The 23,003-nt window shown below is 36.1% G+C and overlaps 1 protein-coding gene across 1 annotated transcript; it reads left to right on the top strand.

Moving 5' to 3' along the window:
* LOC109822064 (universal stress protein PHOS34) lies at nucleotides 18,054–21,715 on the top strand. The gene is given in 5 exon segments (XM_020388226.1): nucleotides 18,054–18,479; nucleotides 18,482–18,551; nucleotides 18,619–18,722; nucleotides 18,826–18,944; nucleotides 21,320–21,715. Coding segments are annotated over 5 exon segments (519 nt in total). The 5' UTR covers nucleotides 18,054–18,338; the 3' UTR covers nucleotides 21,405–21,715.

Genomic DNA, 23,003 nt, shown 5'->3' with positions numbered 1-23,003 from the left:
TGTGAGTGTTACCTATGACGCAAGGAATTATGGGACAACCAGGGTCCTTATATTTTTTCTAGGATTTTCTCAACCTGCGGGGAGTTTTTCCTAGGTTTGAGTCTATCTGGAAAGGGGGCAACGGGCCTATACCTATCTAGATCAGGCTCAATCTCAAGTTCAGCATTTTGGTCATCGGAAGGAATTGCTTCATCGGAAGGAGTGTTTTGAATGGGAGAAGGGGTTTGATCCGGTGGCATTCTAACCTGATTGTCTATTTGTTTTCCTGATCTCAGAGTGTGAATTGCATTCAGTTGAGCTGGGTTGTTGGAACTGGATCCAGTGTCTTTAGGGTTTGCAACAGGTTGACTTGGAAATTTTCCTTTTTCTCTCTCACTCACGGCAGCGGCTAGTTGCCCAAGTTGGGTTTCTAACCGGGCTATGGCTTGTGTGTTCGAGTTGAGCACTTGGCCGGTGGTTTGCATGAATGAATTTAGAGTGGTGGATGATTGGGTCAACATGTTGGTAGTTTGTGTAGAAGCTTTGATCATAGCTTCTAAACCCTTTTCTAAGACACTCAAACGTTTGTCATGATCGGAATTTGATTGATTTGTAGGCTGGTGAGGATGAGGATGTTGGTTTGGAAAGGGTGGGTTAGCAAAATTGTTCGGTGCGTTGAACGGGACAGTGTTTCCCCTCGGGAATTGTGGGTTTGATGCGGGAATAAAGTTTTGGTTTCCATGAGAATTTCCTTGGTTCCAAGCAAAATTGGGATGATTTCTCCAACCTGGATTGTAGGTTGGAGAAAATGGATCATTTCTAGGGCGCTGGAATGCAGCGTTCATCTGTTCTAATGCATGGTTGTTTCCTAGAAGAGGACATTCCTCTGAAACGTGGGTAGGAGACTGACAGTTATGACATCCCGGGGCAGAAATGTGATTGATTTGAGCCGGAGCTCGTTCCTTAACTTCTAAGGCTTCTAACCTCCGCATAATCATTGTCATCTTCGCTTCAGACGTAATGTTTGACTCCAAGGAGAAACCACTAGACTTAGATTGGGGAACAGATGAAACCCTGTCATCACAGTTTTCCCACTGCATTGTTTTCTCGGATAAACTCTCTAGAAATTCCCAAGCTTCATCTGCATTTTTTCTCATAAAATCTCCCTGACACATCGATTCTAAAGATGTTTTTGAAGAATAGTCCAATCCTTCATATATGACTTGGCACAGTCGCCATTTTTTTAGACCGTGATGAGGACATTGGATTAAAAGATCTTTAAATCGGTCAAAATATTTCCAGAATGGCTCCCCTAGGACAATTTTAAAGTTCTGAATGTTGTTCCTAAGCTTTACCGTTTTGTGAATAGGGAAAATTTTCTTGAGAAAAACAGTGACAAATTCCTTCCAAGTTGATATGGAATTTATCGGTAAGCTGTACAGCCATTTTTTAGCTTTGTCCTTAAGAGCAAATGGAATAAATCTAAGCTTAATCGCATCTTCAGTTAATTCTCTCATTTTAATCATAATACATACTTCCTCAAATTCCGAGATAAATATATATGCATCTTCTGTTTCATTACCTAGGAATTTGGGAAGCATGTTAATGAAATGCGGTCTAAGCTCGAAATTTGCTCCATTTACTTCGGGGAGTCTTATGCAAGATGGAATTGCATTTCTGGTGGGGTAACACATATCCTGAAGAACGGGCTGATTTGCCATTTCTTGGATTGGTTCAACACGGATTAAGCGATGAAAATTATCCCGAACCCAAAATTGCATACACCAAAACAATTTTTTTTTTAAGGAAAGAAAGAAAATTAGTTTTTTTTAGGAAAGAAAGAAAGAAAATTAGTTTTTTTTATGAGAAGATAAAGGAAAAGAAAAATCCTAACTAAAACAAATCAAAGCAATCACTTTTCAATCAACTCTGATTCTAGGGTTTAGCCTAACTCCACTAGACCAGCTCCTAACCAAAAACTCCTACAGTAAAAAGATCAAAGTTTTACCTAGGTAGTTAGCCAGGTAAGGATAGTACTAGAGGGTGATCAAAGATCAATTAAGTACCTCTTTCCTTGCGGAGCGCTTTACGCAACCCCTAAACCTTGCCTTAGACACCAACTATTCTGAGAAAACTTAAATCGTTCACTTAAGGGATTTCTTGTTCCTTATTGAGCTCGAATCCTTAGGGGCCAACGTCTAATGAGTTTTAGAAGGCTTGGATTTGTGAAGTGAGGAATTAGTGATTTGTGGGCTAAGGAAAGGGTGATGAAATCCCTTACCTTATCTTGATTGGGGTTTTGCCCTTAAGAATGATTTAAGTGTGTGCCAAATCAAGTGCTACAATCACTTTGGTGAATTCCTACACTATATGAAATGCAACCCTAGAAATTAAAAGCGACTAAAAAGGATGGTAAAAAGAAAATCTTTATATTTTTTAATTATGGTCAACAACAATCAAATATGAAAAGAGGGAAAATTGTTTGAGTTTATTATCTTGTTAGTTAATATCTAAGTGAAAGATGGATTTTATTATGGTCAACAAAAATAAAATCTTTTTTTTAAATCCTAATTGTCTCTAATTGTGAAGCTAGCTAAAGAGGGTGGAATTGAAAACTAGAAAGAAGACTTACCCGAAAGCAATGCTCCAAATTCTTGATCTTCAATCCAAGATTTTCAAGCTCCAAGCGGTTCCTTCACAAGAAAAATACACAAGTTAAAGAATCAAGTTAATAAAATCCTATTTTAGCACCTTCCCCGGCAACGGCGCCAAAAACTTGATGCGGCATAATTATGTACCAAAATTGCAAGTGCACAATTTATCAAGTTATAGTATAAAAAGATATCGATCCCACGAAGAAGGTGATTTTAAGAGATTATTAAACTTGGTTCTTATATTTTGTGCGTGACAATTAGGAATAAAGAATAAGTGTGAATGTGATGAGTGATTGTTGTGAATATTTGCAAAAGATAATAAATTGAATTTTAGAGGAGAGAAGGAAGAATTAAAGAATAAATGAAATCACAAGGCAAGAAATATGAATTAATAAAATCAAGAAATAAAACCAAAAATGAAAAGAAAATTTAAGAAAGTTAAGATGAAGGATTCAAAAGAGGTAAGAAATCTAGAATATAATCCACTAACCAATTTCAATTACAAAATATAAACTATTCTCTTTTTATCATATTTCAACTTAGATTTATTAAGCATAGATTATCAAACCATTTAAGGAAAGTGTAACCTATCAAATTATCATCTAAGTTAAAATTACTATTCATGATAAGAACAACAACATGATAATAATCCTAGAATTCATAAGCATAACCTATCAAACCATTTAAGATAAGCATAGATTATCAAATTCTTCTTCTACCGATTAGTTCTCTAGTTGATTATCCTAAACATGAACATTTTAAGTACAAGAGAATAATTCATACAATATAAAGGAAATTAGACTAGTTTCATATAATTCTAAACTTCCTACAAGAATTAAATTCACATCTTTAAGAAATAAAAACAAGAAAAAGAACTAATTACAAAAATAAAAAGAAAAGAAAAATCTAAACTATGAACAAGAAATAAATCTAATTACAAAGAAAATAAAAATCTAAACTACAAAATAAATTGCAGAAATTAAATGCAAGAAAAATAAATCTACTCTACAAATTAAAGTGCAAAAAGAAATAAAAAAGACAAGAAAATAAATCTACACTACAAGCATGAATTTAAATCTAACTAATAAGCAATAATAAAGAAATTACTAAAAAGAAATAAAAGAGAAAAGAAATGCAAACCTTCAAATTGCTCTTCATCTCCATCCTCATCATTCAACAAAGAGGAGAAAGAACAAATTTATAGTGGGGAAAAATTATTATTATTAATTGCAACTAAAGTTACAATTTTTGGAAGGCCTTCTCAATTAAGAGTAGCCCTCCTCTCCAAAAAAGGAGTTATAAAATTTTTCACACCCTCACCCCTCACTCTCTACCCCTATTTATAGTAATCTTTAATGAATATGAGCCATTGGATTTGTCTTGAGCCCCAAGCAACAATCTCCACCTTTGAATTTGCTTTTTGTTCTTCTCTAGCCCAAATATAGGAGGTCCATTTACATATGATTTTCAAATTCTCTAGCCCAAATATAGGAGGTCCATTTACATATGATTTTCAAAGTTAAATCAAGTTCGGCCCACAGTCCATTTGATTTTCAAAACCCGAAATTGAAGAGCTGCACAAGTCCGGCTTCTATTTGATTTTGAAAATCAAAATCTGCAGCCCACATTAAATTCAGTCCATCAAGAAAAATCAAAGCTGCAGCAACAATTTGATGTCCGGCCCAATTCATTTCATTTGTAGTCCAAGTCTCCGGCCCAATGAAAAGTTCAGCTGCAGCAACCAAATTCTATCCACTAAATCAAGTCCAAATCTGTAGCCATTTCCGGCCCATAGCAATCAAATTCGGTCTCTGGTCCAAAGTCCGGTCCTCATTGAGAAAAAAATGAAATGCAGCAATCAAGTCCCCATAAATTCATGTCTGCAGCCCAAGTCCATGGAGACTTGAATAAAAATCAGCACCGGCCCATCATGTGTTCTCAGCAGCAAAGTCCGGAGGCTTATCTCATGCATTTGATTTTCAAAACAAAATCAAGCCCAATTGAATTTGATTTTCCAAAACAAAGTCAGGTCCGGCCCATTGATGTAAGATCCATTTGATTTTCAAAAAGAAGATGAAGAAGTGCAGCAAAATCTGGTCCATGAATGATCAAATTTAATTTGCATCCAAGTCCAATTCATTCCAACTCTTTGCATCCATGTCCAATTCATTCCAACTCTTTGCATCCATGTCCAATTCATTCCAACTCTTTGCATCCATGTCCAATTCATTCCAACTCTTTGCATCCATGTCCAATTCAAATTTTTGAGAAAAAAAATAGGAGGAGCTGTCATGGATGCTTTGGGACATTTGGGCTTTTGGGCTTTTTAAAATCAAATATTTCACTTGAGAAAAGAGATGGGATTTTTGGGATTTATTCTTCATTAACCTGCAATTAAAGATAAAAGCAATTATTAGTGGTATATTTATTCATATAAAATAGATAATGAGGGTATAAAATTGTAATAAAAATATGATTATCAAATAGAATCGGAGTCAATCAAGATGATGAATCAAGACATGGTCAAACTGGACCGATTCAACGAGAATAATTTCTCCCACTAGCAAGACAAGATGATGTTCCTTCTTACAGCATTGAAGATCTCCTCCATCCTTAACCCAACCTGTAGCTTATAGAGGATCCAAAACAAAGTGCAGAAGGGAAAAAACCTACTTAGGAGGAAATATAAAAAATCAAAAGGCAAAAGGCGAAACGGGAGGAAGATGAAGTGTTGTGTCACGGCCACATTCTGAACACACTTTCAGACCGACTATATGGTCTTTTCATGAGGATAAAAGTCAGCAAGGGAAATCTAGAACACACTGGAATTTAAATACAAAGCCGAGGAGGAAGGTACAAACAAGTATTTAATTGCAAAATATCTAGAATATAAAATGGTTGATGATAAGTTTGTCCTAGAGCAAGTTCATGAATTGGAGGTTCTGGTTAATAAGATTCACGTTCTCAAAATAGTTCTTCCAGAGTCTTTTTAAGTTGCTGCAATTATTACAAAACTACCCTCAACTTGGAAAGATTACTCAAAGAAACTAATGCATAAAACTGAGGACATCTCTTTGGAACAACTTCAGAAGAATCTTCGAATTGAAGAGGAGTCACGTTTACATGATTCGACAAATTCTGTTCAAAGTGATTCTAAGGTCCACATAGTGGAAAAGAATGAATGTTCAGTAAAAAATGGGAACCTTCAAGTAAAGAAAAGTGGACAACACTTTAAAAGGAAGACTTTTCAGAAGAAAAAGGGTCCTGTTTTATTTGCGGTAAGCCTAGACTTTTTGCAAAAGAATGTCATCACAAAAATAATAATAATATAAAATCAAAGGCTTCTGCAAATATGATAGCAGAGAATATGGTTGCTATGATTTTTGAAATCAATATGACTTCTGTTAAGTCTGGATGGTGACTTTATTCTGGTGCAACAATCCACGTTTGCAAGGATAAATTTATGTTCAAAGAATTTGAAAAAATTTTAGAAATTACAGAAGTGCAAATGAGGAATAATGATTGTGCAAAGGTTGCTGGAAAGGGGGCTGTTGATATAGATTTTACTTTTGAAAATAAATTGACTCTTATAAATGTTCTGTATGTACCCGAAATTAGAAAGAACTTAGTTTCTGTTGATCTTCTTTGTAAGAAAGGGTTTTGGGTTGCTTTTGAGTCAAACAATGTAATCCTTGTTGGTCTCTTTATTTTGATAATGTTTAACAAATAATTTACTACTAATGTTATTTGTATAGTGTTTGTGTATTTCTACTTATTATAGACAAACAACAAGTTGGAGGATGGATAAAATCGAGCATTCACGATCATATCCAATGGAGATTGGCGGAATAGTGGAGTGAAGCAATGCAATTCAAGTTGAAGCTCCAAATTCAAGCTTCATCCGCGAATTTACCAAGTCAAGCTTATTGAAGATCAAGATTGCTTGGGTATATTTAGTTTAGGTTTTATATTATGTGTGTTAGTACTTTAAGCTCAATCATATATACGCACACATATTTGGTTTATATATATATAGTTATATATATACACAAGTTTTGGTTTATGGACTTAACAATCATTGTATACATATTTCATTAAGTTTATAAAATTATTTCATAGGGTTTCAAAACATTGTTTATGTCAAAACATCAAATTTCATGTATATCACATTTACATGTTTTGGACTATTTTTCAAAATGATGATATTTCTCATGTGGGAGATCCTTTTTTAAAACCAGTTTTTGTAGCATGTTTATTATCATGTCTATAATCATTTCTCAAAGTTTTATATTTTTCTGAATTTGTTTGATATTTTTAAACAGGGTTTTAAAATCAGAAAACAGTTTTCAAACCTGTCAATTCATGTGCCTGTTTGCGGTCGACCATCACGGTCGACCGCCCTTGAGTCCAGAGACTCAGATTGTTTTTCAGAGGCTCGTGGTCGACCGTGATGGTCGATCGGTCGACCGCCATGGTCGACCGTAAAAGTTTCTGAAAATTTTCTCAGACTCAAAAGTGGCTCGCGGTCGACCGCAAGAATTCCACGGTCGACTGCCGTTCACCCCAACGGTCATTTTGGTATAGAATCTGATTTCTGATTTTGTAGGCTTTTTGGTCTTTTGTTTGGGGTTTTTGGCTGAGGTTTTGGGAGGCTATAAATACCCCCTTGCTCTCATCTCTCAAACCAACCAAGAAGTTTTTAAAACAAAAGTTTAATAAGGGTTTAAGCTTGGTTAGTTTGTTTTAAGTTTGGGGTTTTACAAAGAGGAGCTTACATCAGTTGTTGAAGAGTTCATCTTTAATATTTCATCATCCTCTCTTTGTGTTTATAGAGAAGTTTCCTTAACTCTATTTCCTAGCATTTTTACTATTGTATTTCATATCAATTTTATTGCTAGTTCTTCTTGAGTTAAGTCTTATTTATTCTCGTTGTTACACACACCCACATTGAGCTTATTATATTTACATTCATAATATAATTTGGGTTGTGGGATTGTATCATTGAGAGTGAGCTTGCATTGTGTTCTCATCTATTGTAGAGAATAAATCATTTGTTATATTGTGAAATTGTAAGGTTTTTGGTGAGCTAGAAAACTGAGTGTGTTGTTGTAAAGTTTTCGGTAAGCTAGAAAACCAAGTGAGAGTGTGAGGTGTGAACGTTGTCGGTGAATGTTGAAAACCGACATTGTGAGGTGTAAATGTTATTCGGGTGAGTGTAGAAAACCCGGTTGTGATAGTGGATTTCTCCCCGGGAGTGGGGAACGGAGACATAGGACGGAAGGTTCGAACTCCGTGATCATTTGATTGTGTTTGAGTGTGCTTTGGCATTTATTCTTATTTGTGCTCATTGCTCATATCGTCATTGTCTCATTATTTAGTTTGCCCACTATCTAGTTTTATATTGTTTACCCTTGTGTTAGTTTCATATATCTCATAGTATATCTCATTGCTAGGTTATATTCCTTTATTCACATTGCATATTCTTGCACATAACTCTTTGTATATCTATCTTGCAAGAATAATATTTGAATTAATTTTAATTGGTATATAATCGGATTAGATTAGCATAAGACCCTAATCCCCCCCCCCCCCTCTCTATGGTCTAACAATCCTGTCTAAGAGCGGGATGTTTGTGGGAAAGGGCTACTATTGTGATGGAATGTATCAACTCAGTATTAATAATAAAATTATGTCTTTTGTTTATATTGTTGAATCTTCTTATTTATGGCTTGATCGCTTAGCACATTTAAATTTTCGCTATTTAAAAAATATGAGAAAGTTAGACATCATTAACTTTAATGATGAATTTGATAAATGTGAAATATGTGCTAAGTCTAAATTAGCAAAGAAATATTTTCCAAGTATTTCTCGCAAAGATTCTAAAGTTTTAGATTTAATACTGTTGGATAGTAGGTTCCTAATATGTTTCATAATTTGTTTTGGTAACAGGTTATTGGGATTCCTAATCTGTTTTGGCAACATGATTCCAAATTTGTTTTGGTAACAGGTTATTAGGATTCCTAATATGTTTTGTTTTAGAATTCCTAGTATGTTTATGATTTTAGGATTTATATATATATGGAACAATTGGAAGAGAGAATTGAGAAGAAAATTAGGGATATTTGGAGCACATAAAAAAAGTATTTTTTGAGCTATTGGTTAGGGTTTTTTTTGGAGAGAATTAGAGATTTGTTGGTGAGATTAATTAGTGAGTTTGAGTGATTTGCAATCTCAGTTTGTACTCTTCTTCTCTATTAGTAAAAAACCCTATCCCCTTCTTGCTCCGTGGACGTAGGCAACTTACCGAACCACGTTAAAATTGGTTGTTTGTGTTTGTGGCATTAATTTGGTTCGTTTGGCCTTCTCTCGACGTTCGTTTGATTTGATTTCTCATAGCGCATTGGTTTGGTTATTTAGCTTCCGCAACGCTCAACAAGTGGTATCAGAGCTCGGGCTATGCTTGGGTTATTTGGAGGAGTAGGTCGTTTTGGAGGCTCGCCTAGGACTTCATTTGGTGATAAATGTGTGATCTTTTTGGTAAAGATTCTATCTTTTTTTTAGTTTTGGATCTATTCTTCATTTGTTCCGCATTTGTTTTGGTGCTTTGAGAAAGATGATCGGGAAAGAAGGAGTTGTGGAGGGTACTTCCGACGTGAAGACCGTTCAAAGTTTGAATATCCACTCTATGAAGATAGATGTGGAGAAGTTTAATGACACAAATAATTTTGATATTTGGAGATGTGAAGTCTTGGATGCGCTCAATGCGTAAAATTTGGAAGATACTTTGGAGTTGGACGGGATACCGGACGACATTGAGGAGAAGGTTTGGAAAAAGATGAATAGAACAACGTGTGGTGTGATTAGATTTTGTTTGACTCAAGATTTAAAATATGATGTGATCAATAAGACTTCGACTAAGAAGATTTGGGAGATCCTAGAGGGCAAGTATTTGACCAAGAGTGTAGAGAACCGTTTCCATTTGAAGAGGAGGCTTTATCGCTTCCAATTGAAAAAGGGGACCTCCATTGGTGATCACATGAACCATTACGTGAAGCTTCTTGCGGATTTGGCAAATGTAGATGTGATGATTGAAGATGAGGACAAGGCGTTGTTGTTTTTGAGTTCCTTGCCTGACGAGGAATATGAGACATTCGTTCTTACTCTTATTAATAGGAAGACATCTCTTTCTTATAGTGAGGTCACCACTGTACTTGTGAATTATCAGCTTCGAAAGAAGGCTAAGGAGACTTCAGTTGAGCCGGTAGCGGGGGCATTGGTCATAAGAGCAAAGAGTTCAAACCGTGGTAGGAGGTCGCAGTCTAGAGGGGTACATCTTGGAGTTCGTAGGAATCAATATACCTTTTGTAAAGAGGATGGACATTAGAAAGCCAAATACCTAAAGTTGGTTGATCGAGCTGGGAAGAATAAGGGGAAAGTTATTCAAGCTTCAGAGGTGAATGTTGTCAATGCTAGTGGTAATAATTCAGATTCGAATTCTACGGGCTACTCGTTATCTGCACTATCGTCAGTTTGTGTTGCCGACTCTATAGAGTGGATGTTGGATTCGGGTGCTTTTTACCATATTTGCCCTATGAGGGATTGGTTTTTTAGCTTTCAGGAGTTAGAAAAGAGGGGAGGTTTTGCTCATGGATAATGATCATAAATGTCATATTGGTGGTATCGGTACCGTTCGGATTAGGATGAGTGACAGAGTGATTCGGGAGTTGGTTGGAGTGAGGTTCGTTTCTCAGTTGAAGAATAATATCATTTCACTTGGAGTTTTGGATATAGCAGGCTATAGGGTGACCTTGGTCGATTCACGTTTGAAGGTCACATTAGGGTCCATGATTGTGATGAAGGGCGTCAGGAGGAATAATTTGTATTATTTGATTGGGAGCACGGTGTTTGATAGAGAGCTGATAACTTCTTTGGATTTGGCTAGACTGTGGCATTTGTTGAGGCTGAGTTATTTGATTGGTTATGCCATGCATGGTTTGTTAAGGAGTGTTTTGACCTGCAGATTGAAGTCCTTTGAGCACATTGGTATGAGCAAGAAGACCGAGGTGGAGTTTGGCACTTCTATCCATTGATTGAGGGGTCTTTTAGGTGGTGTTTAGTCATGTATTTGGGGGCCTTCCAAGGAAGCATCATTGGGAGATAATCAGTATTTGGTTTTCACAGTTCGGGATTGTTCTAGACATTAATGGGTTACAACCAGGTCCCATTGGTGTGAAGTCCTAGAAGTCAACAACAATTGGAAGAAGTGTATTAGCAGAAATGTAACTCGTCGTTCTAGCTTTGGTAGGGATTCTTTCTTGCATTTGTGCCGAGCTCATGGCAGTTTGAGACACTTCATTGATGTGGAGACATTGTGGCGACAAGATGAGATGACAGTTTTGATGGGTCGTTTCTTACTAGAGGGGGATCAGTGTTGGTTGTCGAGCATTGGTTTTGGTTTTGAAGCTTCGACATATTTGGGTCATCTTGGTCATAGGTTGCCGACTGCTGCGTGTGGAGATTTTGGATCTGGTGGAGTTGCTTCAGATTTTGGGTTGTATCGGATATTTGGTTGCCCAACATTTGGTCACATCGAGGATGTGAGATTTGATCCGATTGCACGTTTGGGATTCAGAGATTCGTTTGATTATCAATTAGGAGCTTCTGATTTTGTTCTTAGCAGGTATGCCTCATTTGACTCTCGACAGGTGGAGAGTATTGATCAGATCATTAGGATATCACAGCGGGTGGAGGGTGATGCTACTTCACATTGGGTGGAAATTACTCTACATACTCGAGATCATACTGCATCGTTTGGGATTCTAGGTGAGGTGACACAGTTTGGAGATCATTTAGATTTGGATGCAGATGATGAGTTGGTTTTGGATTCGAGTGCAGCTGGTGGACATGTTTTGAATACGGCCATTGGTTCACCTCAGGTGGAGGTGTTTGATTTGTTTCAGTTTGGGACCATTGGGAGCGCTATCAGTTGCAGATCCATTGGTGATATTAGTGAAGAGCTACAAACTTTTCTATTTGATTGAGGGCCTTTGGAGGCCGTTTGGGTGAACTATGTGAATGCTTGATTCCTTGGGCAAGAGGATACGTAGACAATCATTTATGATACAACCGGTTTGGTGAGTTAATACCGATATTTGGAATTTGTTCACATTCTCGTTTGGGTTCTCGACTTGTTGTGGATTGAGTCCGTTGTCATGGATTTGTTCCACTTCGTACTGGACGCAACAAGTGAGACGTTTTGTTGGTATTGGTATCGGCTCAGTTTTGGGAAAACTTCGCCGAGGTGGAGAATTGTTGGATAGCAGGTTCCTAATATGTTTTCTAATTTGTTTTGGTAATAGGTTATTGGGATTCCTAATCTATTTTGGTAACATGATTCCAAATCTATTTTGGTAACAGGTTATTAGGATTCCTAATCTGTTTTGTTTTAGAATTCCTAGTATGTTTATGATTTTAGGATTTTTATATATATGGAACAATTGGAAGAGAGAATTGAGAAGAAAATTGGGGATATTTGAAGCACAGAAAAGTGGTATTTTCTGAGCTATTGGTTAGGGTTTTGTTTGGAGAGAATTAGAGATTTGTTGGTGAGAATAATTGGTGAGTTTGAGTGATTTGTAATCTCAGTTTGTACTCTTCTTCTCTATTAGTGAAAAACCATATCTCCTTCTTGCCCCGTGGACGTAGGCTACTTTCCAAACCACATTAAAATTTGTTGTTTGTGTTTGTGGCATTGATTTGGTTCGTTTGACCTTTTCTCGACGTTCGTTTGATTAGATTTCTCATAGCACGTTGGTTTTGTTGTTTGGCTTTCGCAGCGCTCAACAAATACATTCTGATATATATGAATAAAATGGTATGTTAACTAGAGGAGGAAAAATACTTATCACTTTTGTTGATGATTGCAGTAGATATATGTATGTTTATCTTTTAAGAATAAAAGATGAAGCTTTTGACATGTTTAAAAAATACAAAACAGAAGTTAAAAATCAACTTGAAAAGAAAAGAAAAGTGTTACGTTTTGATGAAAGTGGTGAATATTTTTCTGATAGTTTTAATATTTTTTGTGAAGAACATAACATTATTCATCAATACACAAGCCTTATACGCCCAACAGAATGATTTAGCTGAAAGAAAAAATAGAACTTTACAAGAAATAATAAATTGTATTCTTAATATTGCTAAGTTACCTTTAAATTTATGGGGAGAAGTGTTGGTCTTATAGTTTTGATGATGATTTGTCAAACAATTTATCGCTAATCCATTCTCTAGTTTTTGTTATTTTGTTTTTTTTTCTTTACAGGTAATTCAACACACGACAATCAAGCGTTAAAGATTCAAGTTCATGTGTATGCATTCACCTAGGTATAAGATTAGTTTGCTTACATATATTGTATGTTTATATGTAAGCTCAATATATGTACACTTAACACATTTTTGACGTTTTCTATCATATAAATGATTTTTCATCAAACTTTATTACAATAGTGTTTATTTCATGTTTACAGGTTATTNATATATATATATATATAATGTATGCATGATATATATATACGTATTTACAAGTCATATCTCAATTTTCATATTCACGAAATACAGGTTTTTTGAACACTTTTCAAAAACAGGGAGTTTTCATAAATGAAAATTGATTTTCCAAAAATTCCTTTTCAAACATGTTTATTTCATCATTTAGAAACTTTCCCCAAAGTTTTACTATTTTTGGAATTGATTTGATATTTTTAATGTATTTTTAAAATTAGCTCAAAACCTGTCATATGCCATGTATCAGTTTGCGGTCGACCGTCACGGTCGACCGCCAGCAGCAATTTTTATTAGTATGAGCTTTATGTGCTCGCGGTCGATCGTGACGGTCGACCGTGAATCCATCAGAGACCTTCGCGGTCGACCGTCGTGGTCGACCGCCAGCTTTCAAACCCTGTGTTCAGTTTTTTTTGTGCCTCGCGGTCGACCGCGAGATTTCCACGGTCGACCACCGATCTCATCATTACCTTTTAACGGCTATTTTCTGCAACGGCTGCCTGAGGGTATTTTTGTTTTTTCAAGTTGGTTTTGGCTGATATTTTGAGTGGGTATAAATACCCCATTGATGTTTTCTTTCAAACAATCAAGTTTTTATTTTTAACAAAATCCTAAGTGTGTTTAAAAGAGCTGTTTAAGCTGTTTCTAATCATCTGTTTTAAAAGAAGTCTACTACAACAAGAAGATACCTTTCATTTTAACTGAGGATCCTATCCTCATCATCCTCTACTGTTCTTCTTGTTTATTGAGAAGTTTTCTTAACTCATCTTTTCATATAGCTTATAATTTTATTTTTATATCTTAGCTATATTTATTGAGTTACATATTTTTCATTCACTGTTATCACCCACACAATATTAAGCTTAATATCTTCATACTATATAGTGTGTGTTGTGGGGTGTGATTTAGTGAGTGTGAGCTTCATTTGCGTTCTCATTTGTTGTTGAGAACAAACCATTGTATTTAATCTTTATTTATGAGTATCACTTGTAATACACTTGTACACCAAGAGGAGTGTGAGGCGAGAAACGGGGTCGAATCCAATAGGAGTGACGTCGGTTGACGAACCTAAGGAGAGGTTGCATCTGAGCACTTGAGGAGGAGGACACGGGCTAGGTTCCTACACTTAGTGTGTGAAGTGGGATTGCATAGTGTGAGAGTTTTCGGTAAGCTTGTACACCGAGTGTGTAGAAGTTCCGGCTTTCAAACCGGATTGTGATAGTGGAGATCTCCTCGAGGTGAGGAGCGGGGACGTAGGTCGTGGTGACCGAACCTCGTAAACATATCGTTTGTTTGTGTTTTGCTTAGCGTAATTTTTATTTGTGCTTTTTCATATCTTTCTTGCTCATATCTATCTTATATCACTCGTGCAAGAACAAATTAATCAATATTATTTTAATTGGTTTTTAATCGGGATTAGATTAGCATAAGATCATAATCACCCCCTCTAGGGTCTAACAAGAAGCACTGTACACAACATGTTATATACATAATAGGATTCCCTTTGAAAAGTCAAATATAAGCCCTTATGAGTTATGGAAAGGTAGAAAACCTAATCTATCATATTTTTAAAGTGTAGGGTGTTTGGCTTATTATAGAGTTCCTGATCCTAAAAGAACAAAACTTGGACCTAGAGCCTTTAAAAGTGTCTTTGTCGGATATGCTAAAAATAGTAAAGCATATAGGCTACTTGATTTATCTTCTAATGCTATTATTGAATCTAGAGATGTTGAATTCTTTGAAAATAAATTTTCTGCAGATTCTGAAAAATGTTGAAAATATTCCTATTCTGCTTGACTCTAATAATATTCCTAGTTTTGATTTTCATGCTAAGGAAACTAATACATCTAAAGAAATATCAGAGCCAAGAAGAAGTACTAGAGCAAGAAAAGAGAAATATTTACCTTCAGATTTTATTTCTCCTGAACAAATTATTTTTCTTGCTGAAGGTGATAGGAATAATAATGTTTTAAATAAACATTCTATAAGTTTTAATCTAGATGATGATCCTAAAACCTTTGTAGAAGTCATGTCATCTAGAGATGCTTCACTTTGGAAAGAAGCTGTCAATGATAAAATGGATTCTATAATAGGCAATAGTACTTGGATTTTAGTAGATTTACCTCAAGGATCAAAGCCAATAGGATGTAAATGGGTTTTTAAAAGAAAATATAATTCTGATGGTTCTGTTCAAGCTTTTAATGCTAGATTAGTAGTCAAAGGGTTTAGACAAAAAGAAGGCATGGATTATTTTGATACATATGCACCTGTCGCACATATAACATCTATTAGAATTCTTATTGCTTTGACATCTATACATAAACTATTTGTGTATCAAATGGATGTTAAGACTGCATTTTTAAATGGAGATTTAAATGAGGAGGTTTACATGGAACAACCGGAAGGTTTCGTTCTTCCAGGAAATAAAAGAAAAGTATGCAAACTAATTAAATCTCTTTATGGTCTTAAACAACCACCAAAACAATGGCAAGAAAATTTTGATTCTGTTATTCTGTCTTACGGTTTCAAACATAATAGTGCTGATAAGTGTATTTATTCTAAATTCACTAATAAATATGGTATGCTTGTTTGCTTGTATGTCGATGACATGTTAATATTCGGCACTAACATGATTGGCATAAATGAGACAAAAGAGTATCTATCTTCCATGTTTAAAATGAAAGACTTAGGAGGAGCGGATACTATTTTAGGGATTAAAGTTAGCAAACATAGTGGGGGTTTTTCTTTAAGCCAATCACATTATATTAAAAAAATATTGAATAAATTTAATCATCTTGGTTTTAAAGAAGTTAACCCTCCTTTTGATCCTAATGTCAAATTGACTGCCAATTCTGATAGAGCTGTAGCGCAGCTTGAGTATGCTAGTGTAATTGGTTTTTTAATGTATGTTATGCATTGTATTAGACCTGATATTGTATTTGCTGTATGCAAATCAAGTAGATACACTAGTAATCCAAGTGTATAACATTGGAAAAGCATTTCCAGGATCTTTGGATATTTAATGAAAATAAAAAATCTTTGTTTGTTCTATAATGATTATCCGGCTGTATTGGAGGGATACACCGATGCAAGTTGGATGACTAGTGTTGAAGACAACCAATCCACTTCTGGAATGGTTTTTACACTTGGTGGAGGAGCAGTTTCTTGGGCAAGTAAGAAACAAACATGTATCTTACACTCTAACATGGAATCTAAATTTATTGCTTTAGCAGCAACTGATAAAGAGGCTGAATGGATTATGAACTTATTGCTAAATATTAATTTATGGTCTAGTCCAATGCCTCCTATTTCTATCCATTGTGATAGTCAAGCCACTTTGTTACGGGCTTATAATTGTACATATAATGGTAAGCCTAGACACATAAGTCTAAGACATGAATATGTGAGACACTTGATGCAAGATAGTGTCATAACAATTGTCTATGTTAAGACAAATAAAAATTTGGCTGATCCAATTACAAAACCTCTAGCAAGAGAGGTAGTAAAGATAACATCAAGTGAAATGGGGCTGAAACCTTATACTTAAGATCATCAGGAATGGTAACCCGACCATTTACTAGAATTGGATTGGTTAAAAGGTTTAAATGAGTAATAACAAGTTTTTGAAAGTGATTGATTGATATTGACGCATTAAGCCCTAAAAGATAATGTCAACATCGTCCATTATGGAATAAGAGGATGGGTTATGCTCTTAATGAAAGTCTAATACATTATTGTTGTGTGTTTAAAGTAATAGAGAACACATTGTAGACGTTTCACCTATATGAACTTAGAAGTGGTGCTGCTTCTTAAAAGAGCTAAATGTTTGTTCTTTAAAGAGTTCATGAACCGGGAATGAGCACAAGGCCATAACATTGCTAAAATATTAATTCTCATTGAAACAATAGATTAGTATATGTACAACATTTTTCAGTTTTGTCACAAAGAGTAATTAGTTCAATGTTAAGTCAACTAACGACTTTGATAGAACTTTGAGGTGTTTGTACTAAGCAAAGGTTTAAATCAAAAGATACTTCTACATATGTATATTTATCTCATTTTGTACATATTGTAGATTATTTTTAAATAAAATAACATTTTTTTTTTAAAAAAAATTGTTTTTCCAAACAAAGTGGGGGATTGTTAGTATTTATTTGTAAAAACAAGATAGTCCCACATCGGATATTTGAGCATTCTTTCAGAGGTTTAAAACCATTTAATGGTTATTGGGATTTGATAAATGGATCAAAGTATAGGTTTCTAAACCCGCGTGCGGGTAGCGCGATTATTAGACGCACTTAGCACTTTGCATGCTTGCCACTGCCGCTTACATATTCTATGTTGAAAAATGTTTGTTTGTTTCAAGGGGTGTTTTGAAAAGTTATGACTGTTGAAAGCACATTTTCAAACCTACAAATAGTTTATAATTTCAGATATTTCAACTTCACTTCTTTTTCAAAACTTTCCGGAAGAAAACATCTGCAATACTACAAACTTGTTTTGCGACGAATTAGTGAAAAATTCTAGATTTGCTTGCTGGAATTTTCATTTTCTGTTATATCATGGGAAGAAAATTTACACTAAGTCGAAACAACTTTGAATATCAAGTAGGACAAATATTTTTTTAAGAAAAATGTTTCACGCCCCAAAATTTCAGTATCCTTTATAATTTTTTATAACAGTTTCTATTGGAACCCTCCGCGTACTCCTGACGTTCCATGTCTTAAAAGAGGGGCAAATTGATAATTTGCTCCTCAACTTCGTGGCTTAGAACGGTTCTGACAAGATGTGTGGTCCAATATCACAGAAGATGTATTGCCAAATGAAATTGCAGAAGCACCGTAGGTAAAAATAGCCGCCGATTAGAGGTTTTTTGATAAAAGAAATTGTGAAAATGTAAGGGTGTAATTTGTCAACACGACAGACCAAGGACATCAATGTCCCCAGTCTCCCATTCCAATACGCACACGCACTCCCATCCAGCCTTGCCACCATTCTATCGATCAATCAATCCATAATAATTCTTTTCAATCAAGTTGGTTCTCTGAACCGTACTTTAATATTAAAGATAAAAACGTCAAGAGGCCCATCCGCAATTTCTTATTATTGCTACTCCCTTCGATCTGCTGTTAGCTGCTGATCCCTGCGATGGCGACCGGCAACCTGGACTGCGTCATCGTCGCCGTCGACGGCAGCGAGGAGAGCATGAACGCTCTCCGGTGGGCCCTAGAGAACCTCCGGCTCCGCCCCAAGTCCGAGGGCTGCGATCCTGGCTCACTCGTCGTCCTCCACTCCACGCTCAGTCACCCCCCTCGATCGCTGCTGGGCTCAACCCTGGATCCATTCCCTTCGGCGGCCCCAGTAAGACCCTAACCCCGACCCTGATTCCTTTAGAGATCGGAGCGTTTCTTGATTCTGCTTTGATTAGGTCACGTGGAGGTGCCGGCGTTCACGGCGGCGATAGAGGCGCACCAGAGGAGGATCACGGAGGCGATCATCACGCACGCGCTGCAGATCTGCAAGGAGAAGAACGTGAGTTTTGTTCAATTTTTGATGGATTTTGTGTGCTTACTTACTATTTTGACAGAGATTTGTTTGCTGATTTGTTTTTTTTTGTCTTCGCTCTTTTCGGAAGGTTGAGGTGAAGACTGAGGTTGTGGTTGGGGACCCCAAGGTTACAATATGTGAGGTTGTGGATAGAATGAAGGCAGACTTGCTGGTGATGGGCTGTCGAGCTTATGGCCCCATCAAGAGGTGATACCTTTTATCATCATTGGGTTCTCTTTCGCCGTGAATTTTGATCTGCTTTTACTTCCTTTTCTTGGTAGGGAGTGTAATTGCCAAGTTATAGTTCATTTCAAACATATTTCCATCAATATTCTCATTAGATTATATATACTTAAATGATATAATCAACCGATACGTTGCAAACTTGAAGCATAATACTGGGGGGGGGGGGGAAATTTGTGCACACTGAGATTAGCCTAGTGACGGCTGTATAGGCTGTGAAAAAGAAGAACAGACCATGCTTTGAGTTTGGATAGCAATACAAGATGAAGGGTATGAGCGGAGAAAAGTGTGGTGGAATTAGATTGAAGAGTTTAGCAAGAGAGTTTATCATGTGATTGATGTGTTTGCGCTTCAAGTTGAGAGCATGCTTTGAGTTGGCCTAACACTGATGAGCTTTATCATATCATTGAGATAGGCCAGAGAAGAGGCCTGAATTGTTTTGACTCTTTGGAGCCATTTTGCAGCTCTCATCACCATAAAGAATCTAATGGTTCTTGTATGCTTCCACTGTCCTCTGTCCTTTTCACATTTCTCTCTTTTCTTTAATTGGAAGTAATAATTAAGTTAACCTCGGCAAACCAGGTTACATGCTCAGATCAAACAGCAAGCCAACAGTTGACTGGACCTCCCTGATAATTGTTATTCAGCTGGTAGCAAACCATCACATATTCAAAATTTAGTCCATGACATGTTAGAAGCTACAAAAATTAGTTAATTAGAAAACGAACTATAACGATATTTACAAATTAGGCAAATGAACCACACGCTCATCGGTTGAGATGGCGTGTAACGCCCCGCCCCGGAATTTCGGAGTCGGTACGCTATTAGATCTGATGGACTGGCCTCACAAACCACCACATGTATTTTCGGCACGTTTTGTCCTCACTCACGCGCTCCCTGGAAAACTTCCCAGGGGGTCACCCATCCTAGAATTTCTCCAGGCCAAGCACGCTTAACTTTGGAGTTTTTAAGAGTTGGGTTCCCGAAAAGAAGATACATCTTGGTGGTATGAGTATTCCAATCAAATCTATCAATACTAATCACATCACCCTCTTAAGGGTTGGGGTATTACATAGCGCTCAGTTGGATCAACTGGGCTTCAGTTGTGTGATTAATTGTGCTGAGATTGCTATAAGTTAGATTTGGATTTCTGACAATTGCTTGTGCAGTGACATGAATTTGTTAATAGTGGATGACTGTTGCTTCGGTAGCGTGCATCTTTATGGATCTTTGGCTTGTTTTATGCCATATACTTTAGCAAATCGTATTGTCTGTCACCATTCTTCTATACTCTTCCTGCCTGTGGAAAATATCTATGAACGTCAAGCACCTGTTGTCCATGGTTTCCTTAAATGCCAGGAAAAGGTGAAGCTTTTAAATCATTGTTACATAGTTTTGCCCTTTATCGACGCCATTTTGGTGTGAAAAAGTAATGTTGATGATGATGAGGAGCTTAGATAGGAATGATTTGAAAGCACAATCTGAGAATTTTGAAAAACCCTTGTACACAAATGGAAGGTTGGTATTCACCGTAAGGTCGACCAAAGAACTGATATCGTATGCTCAATAAAATCTATCACTCGGGATATTTAACATTATAAAAGAGTCAAGATTGTTATTCAGTAACTATGCAAATAAAAAAAATCAGGAATGAAACAGCAGCAGATATGAGGCACCACAGATTTTTCTTGTGCTTTGTATCTATTTTGTCCCACTTCTTCAAATACTTGTCCAGAGTTCATACCTTATTTTCATTATTTGGTTTATTCGACTTGTAATTTCATCTCAGCCAATTCAATTTCATCACAGGCAATTCAGCTTTATCGCTGCTCACAAATAATTAAAAAAACAAAAAGAAAAAGAAAAAAGAAAGAAAGGAAAGCAAGGCTTCGGGATAGTTCTACCTAAGAGATGGAAGAGAGAAATTGCTTGTAGGAATTTCAACGAGTCACTAAACTGTAACAGGTCTATGTAACACCCGCAAATAGTCCCACATTGTTTGATTAGAAAAGTTTGATAGGGTTTAAATAGTGAAGTCAAAGGGCTTAAGAGCAACTAGTGCTAGCACCTTTTGGTAGCGGATTGAGCTAAACAATGTACCATGACTTATGCAGCAACGATACTTGAAATACATACACATCTGTTACCAAAAATGTACTTTATATGTTTATACTAGTCTTTTTATATTCTTTGGATGTTAGTTTCAGGATAGCATAGATAGAGAAGACCAGGATCTTTTCCTTTATATCAAGTAAACATATATGCAAACAGAATTTGCCTTGAGGAATTTAACATTTCATAACTAGCTCGCTAAACATTGTCTCTTGGCGTCCTTGCAGGATGTTTTTGGGAAGTGTGAGCAACTATTGCATCAATCACGTTACCTGCCCAGTTGTTGTGATAAAGGGCAAAGGCACCAGTTAGTGAGTTTGGTTTTTCTCCTTGCATTGCCTTGTTGTACCATTTTGCTTGAATGTGTTCTTTGTTTTTTCCATTAGACTCTCCTTGCACATTTGGGTATTGGTTTGGTGTCTCAGTATGTTCCTTCTCAGGAACTGCTCCTTCTGTCCAACAAAATGATCCTCATGTTATGTACATTGGAAGGTTGGTTGATTTGTTGTTCCTTGATGCTCTTTCGCCTGTAAGTTGTGATAAAAGGGATTTCTGGATAGCATAATTGATGAACAGCATAAGATGGTGCTTTCAATTTGTATTTGAGTTGTATTTGTTTGTCATCTGGTTCGAAAACAAGTATTCACGAAGTTCCCAATTCTGAAAAGCCCCACTCTCTCTCCAAATCCGATCAAACAAACGCTCAAAATCTCTCGTTTATTTTAAGTAGTTTCAAGGCTCGAATTCGTATCTAATGGACGATCATCGCCTCGCTGCAATTGAAGCTTTCCTGAAGAATGACACTGTTTTTTATGACTGTTCTAGAGGAAGCCGCTTGATCCATTGCTAGAGATCTCGAAGAGAGTTTATGGTAAAAATTCAATTTTGCTCATCAATTTTATGCTCTTTGCTGTTAGATCTTGGGAAATGGTGGATTTTTGCGAAATGGGGATCTATCTTGATTACTATGTTTTTTTTTTATGAAATTTGTCGATTTTGAATAATGAACTTCGGTATAGGAGTTGAATTTTTGTAGCTTCGAAGATCCTCACAAAAGAAGGAAAATGTTCAAGCATAATCTAATATATTAGAATCTGTTGTGGGTATTTATGATGATGATATTCACATTTCGCCCAAAATTTGGCGCTTGCAAAATATAAAGGACGGATATGCACACATTTCAAGAACACCATAAGATTTGTGTGACTATTGTGATTAGGTGCCTGTTTTTAACTCACTGAATGATGATTTTCACTTATGAGGTCTTGAGTGTTGAGTGAGTAGTTTGTATTGTGATTCCTTGGCTTGCCCTGTTTTTTTGAGCTCTATTTTACTAGGCATAGCAAATTTACATCTCCTTCAGTTCTCCAGATTCGGAATTTCCTCAATTAATGGCTTTAGCATTTCCTTAAAACCTTCACTGCAACATCAAAAGCAGGTTCAAAATTAAAGATAATTAAGATAATCAAGCAACAGCTATATAAGCAGTGCAGAACCATTCCAAACATGCCAACTAAATAGATTTAATAGCAGTTTTGCGCAGAACTTGTTCAGGACAAATCAAGATATTGGATCAAGTTATATCTATTCTTCTATACCTAAAAGAGAATCTAAAATATTACTACTTTTACTACAATAAATACAGTAGCATTAACAGTAAACCAAATCTGGTCCTATGCACTCGGAGTTACTGATCATGCTACAGTATTGTATTGTAGCATAAAAAGTAAAGCAAATATGTTTCTCCATACTTGAAGTTGCTATTCATGCTACAGTACTTTACTGTATCATAAACAGTAAAGCAAATCAAATGTATTAAAACTTGAATCTTTATTTAAGTATAGAGGAGTGGATATGATTTTTAAATCAAATGTATTAAAACTTGGATCCATATAGCGGAGTAGATATGAT

Source organism: Asparagus officinalis, chromosome 8 (genome assembly GCF_001876935.1).
Source record: "Asparagus officinalis chromosome 8, Aspof.V1, whole genome shotgun sequence".
Classification (NCBI taxonomy): domain Eukaryota; kingdom Viridiplantae; phylum Streptophyta; class Magnoliopsida; order Asparagales; family Asparagaceae; genus Asparagus; species Asparagus officinalis.
This window is presented reverse-complemented; position numbering and strand designations above follow the sequence as displayed.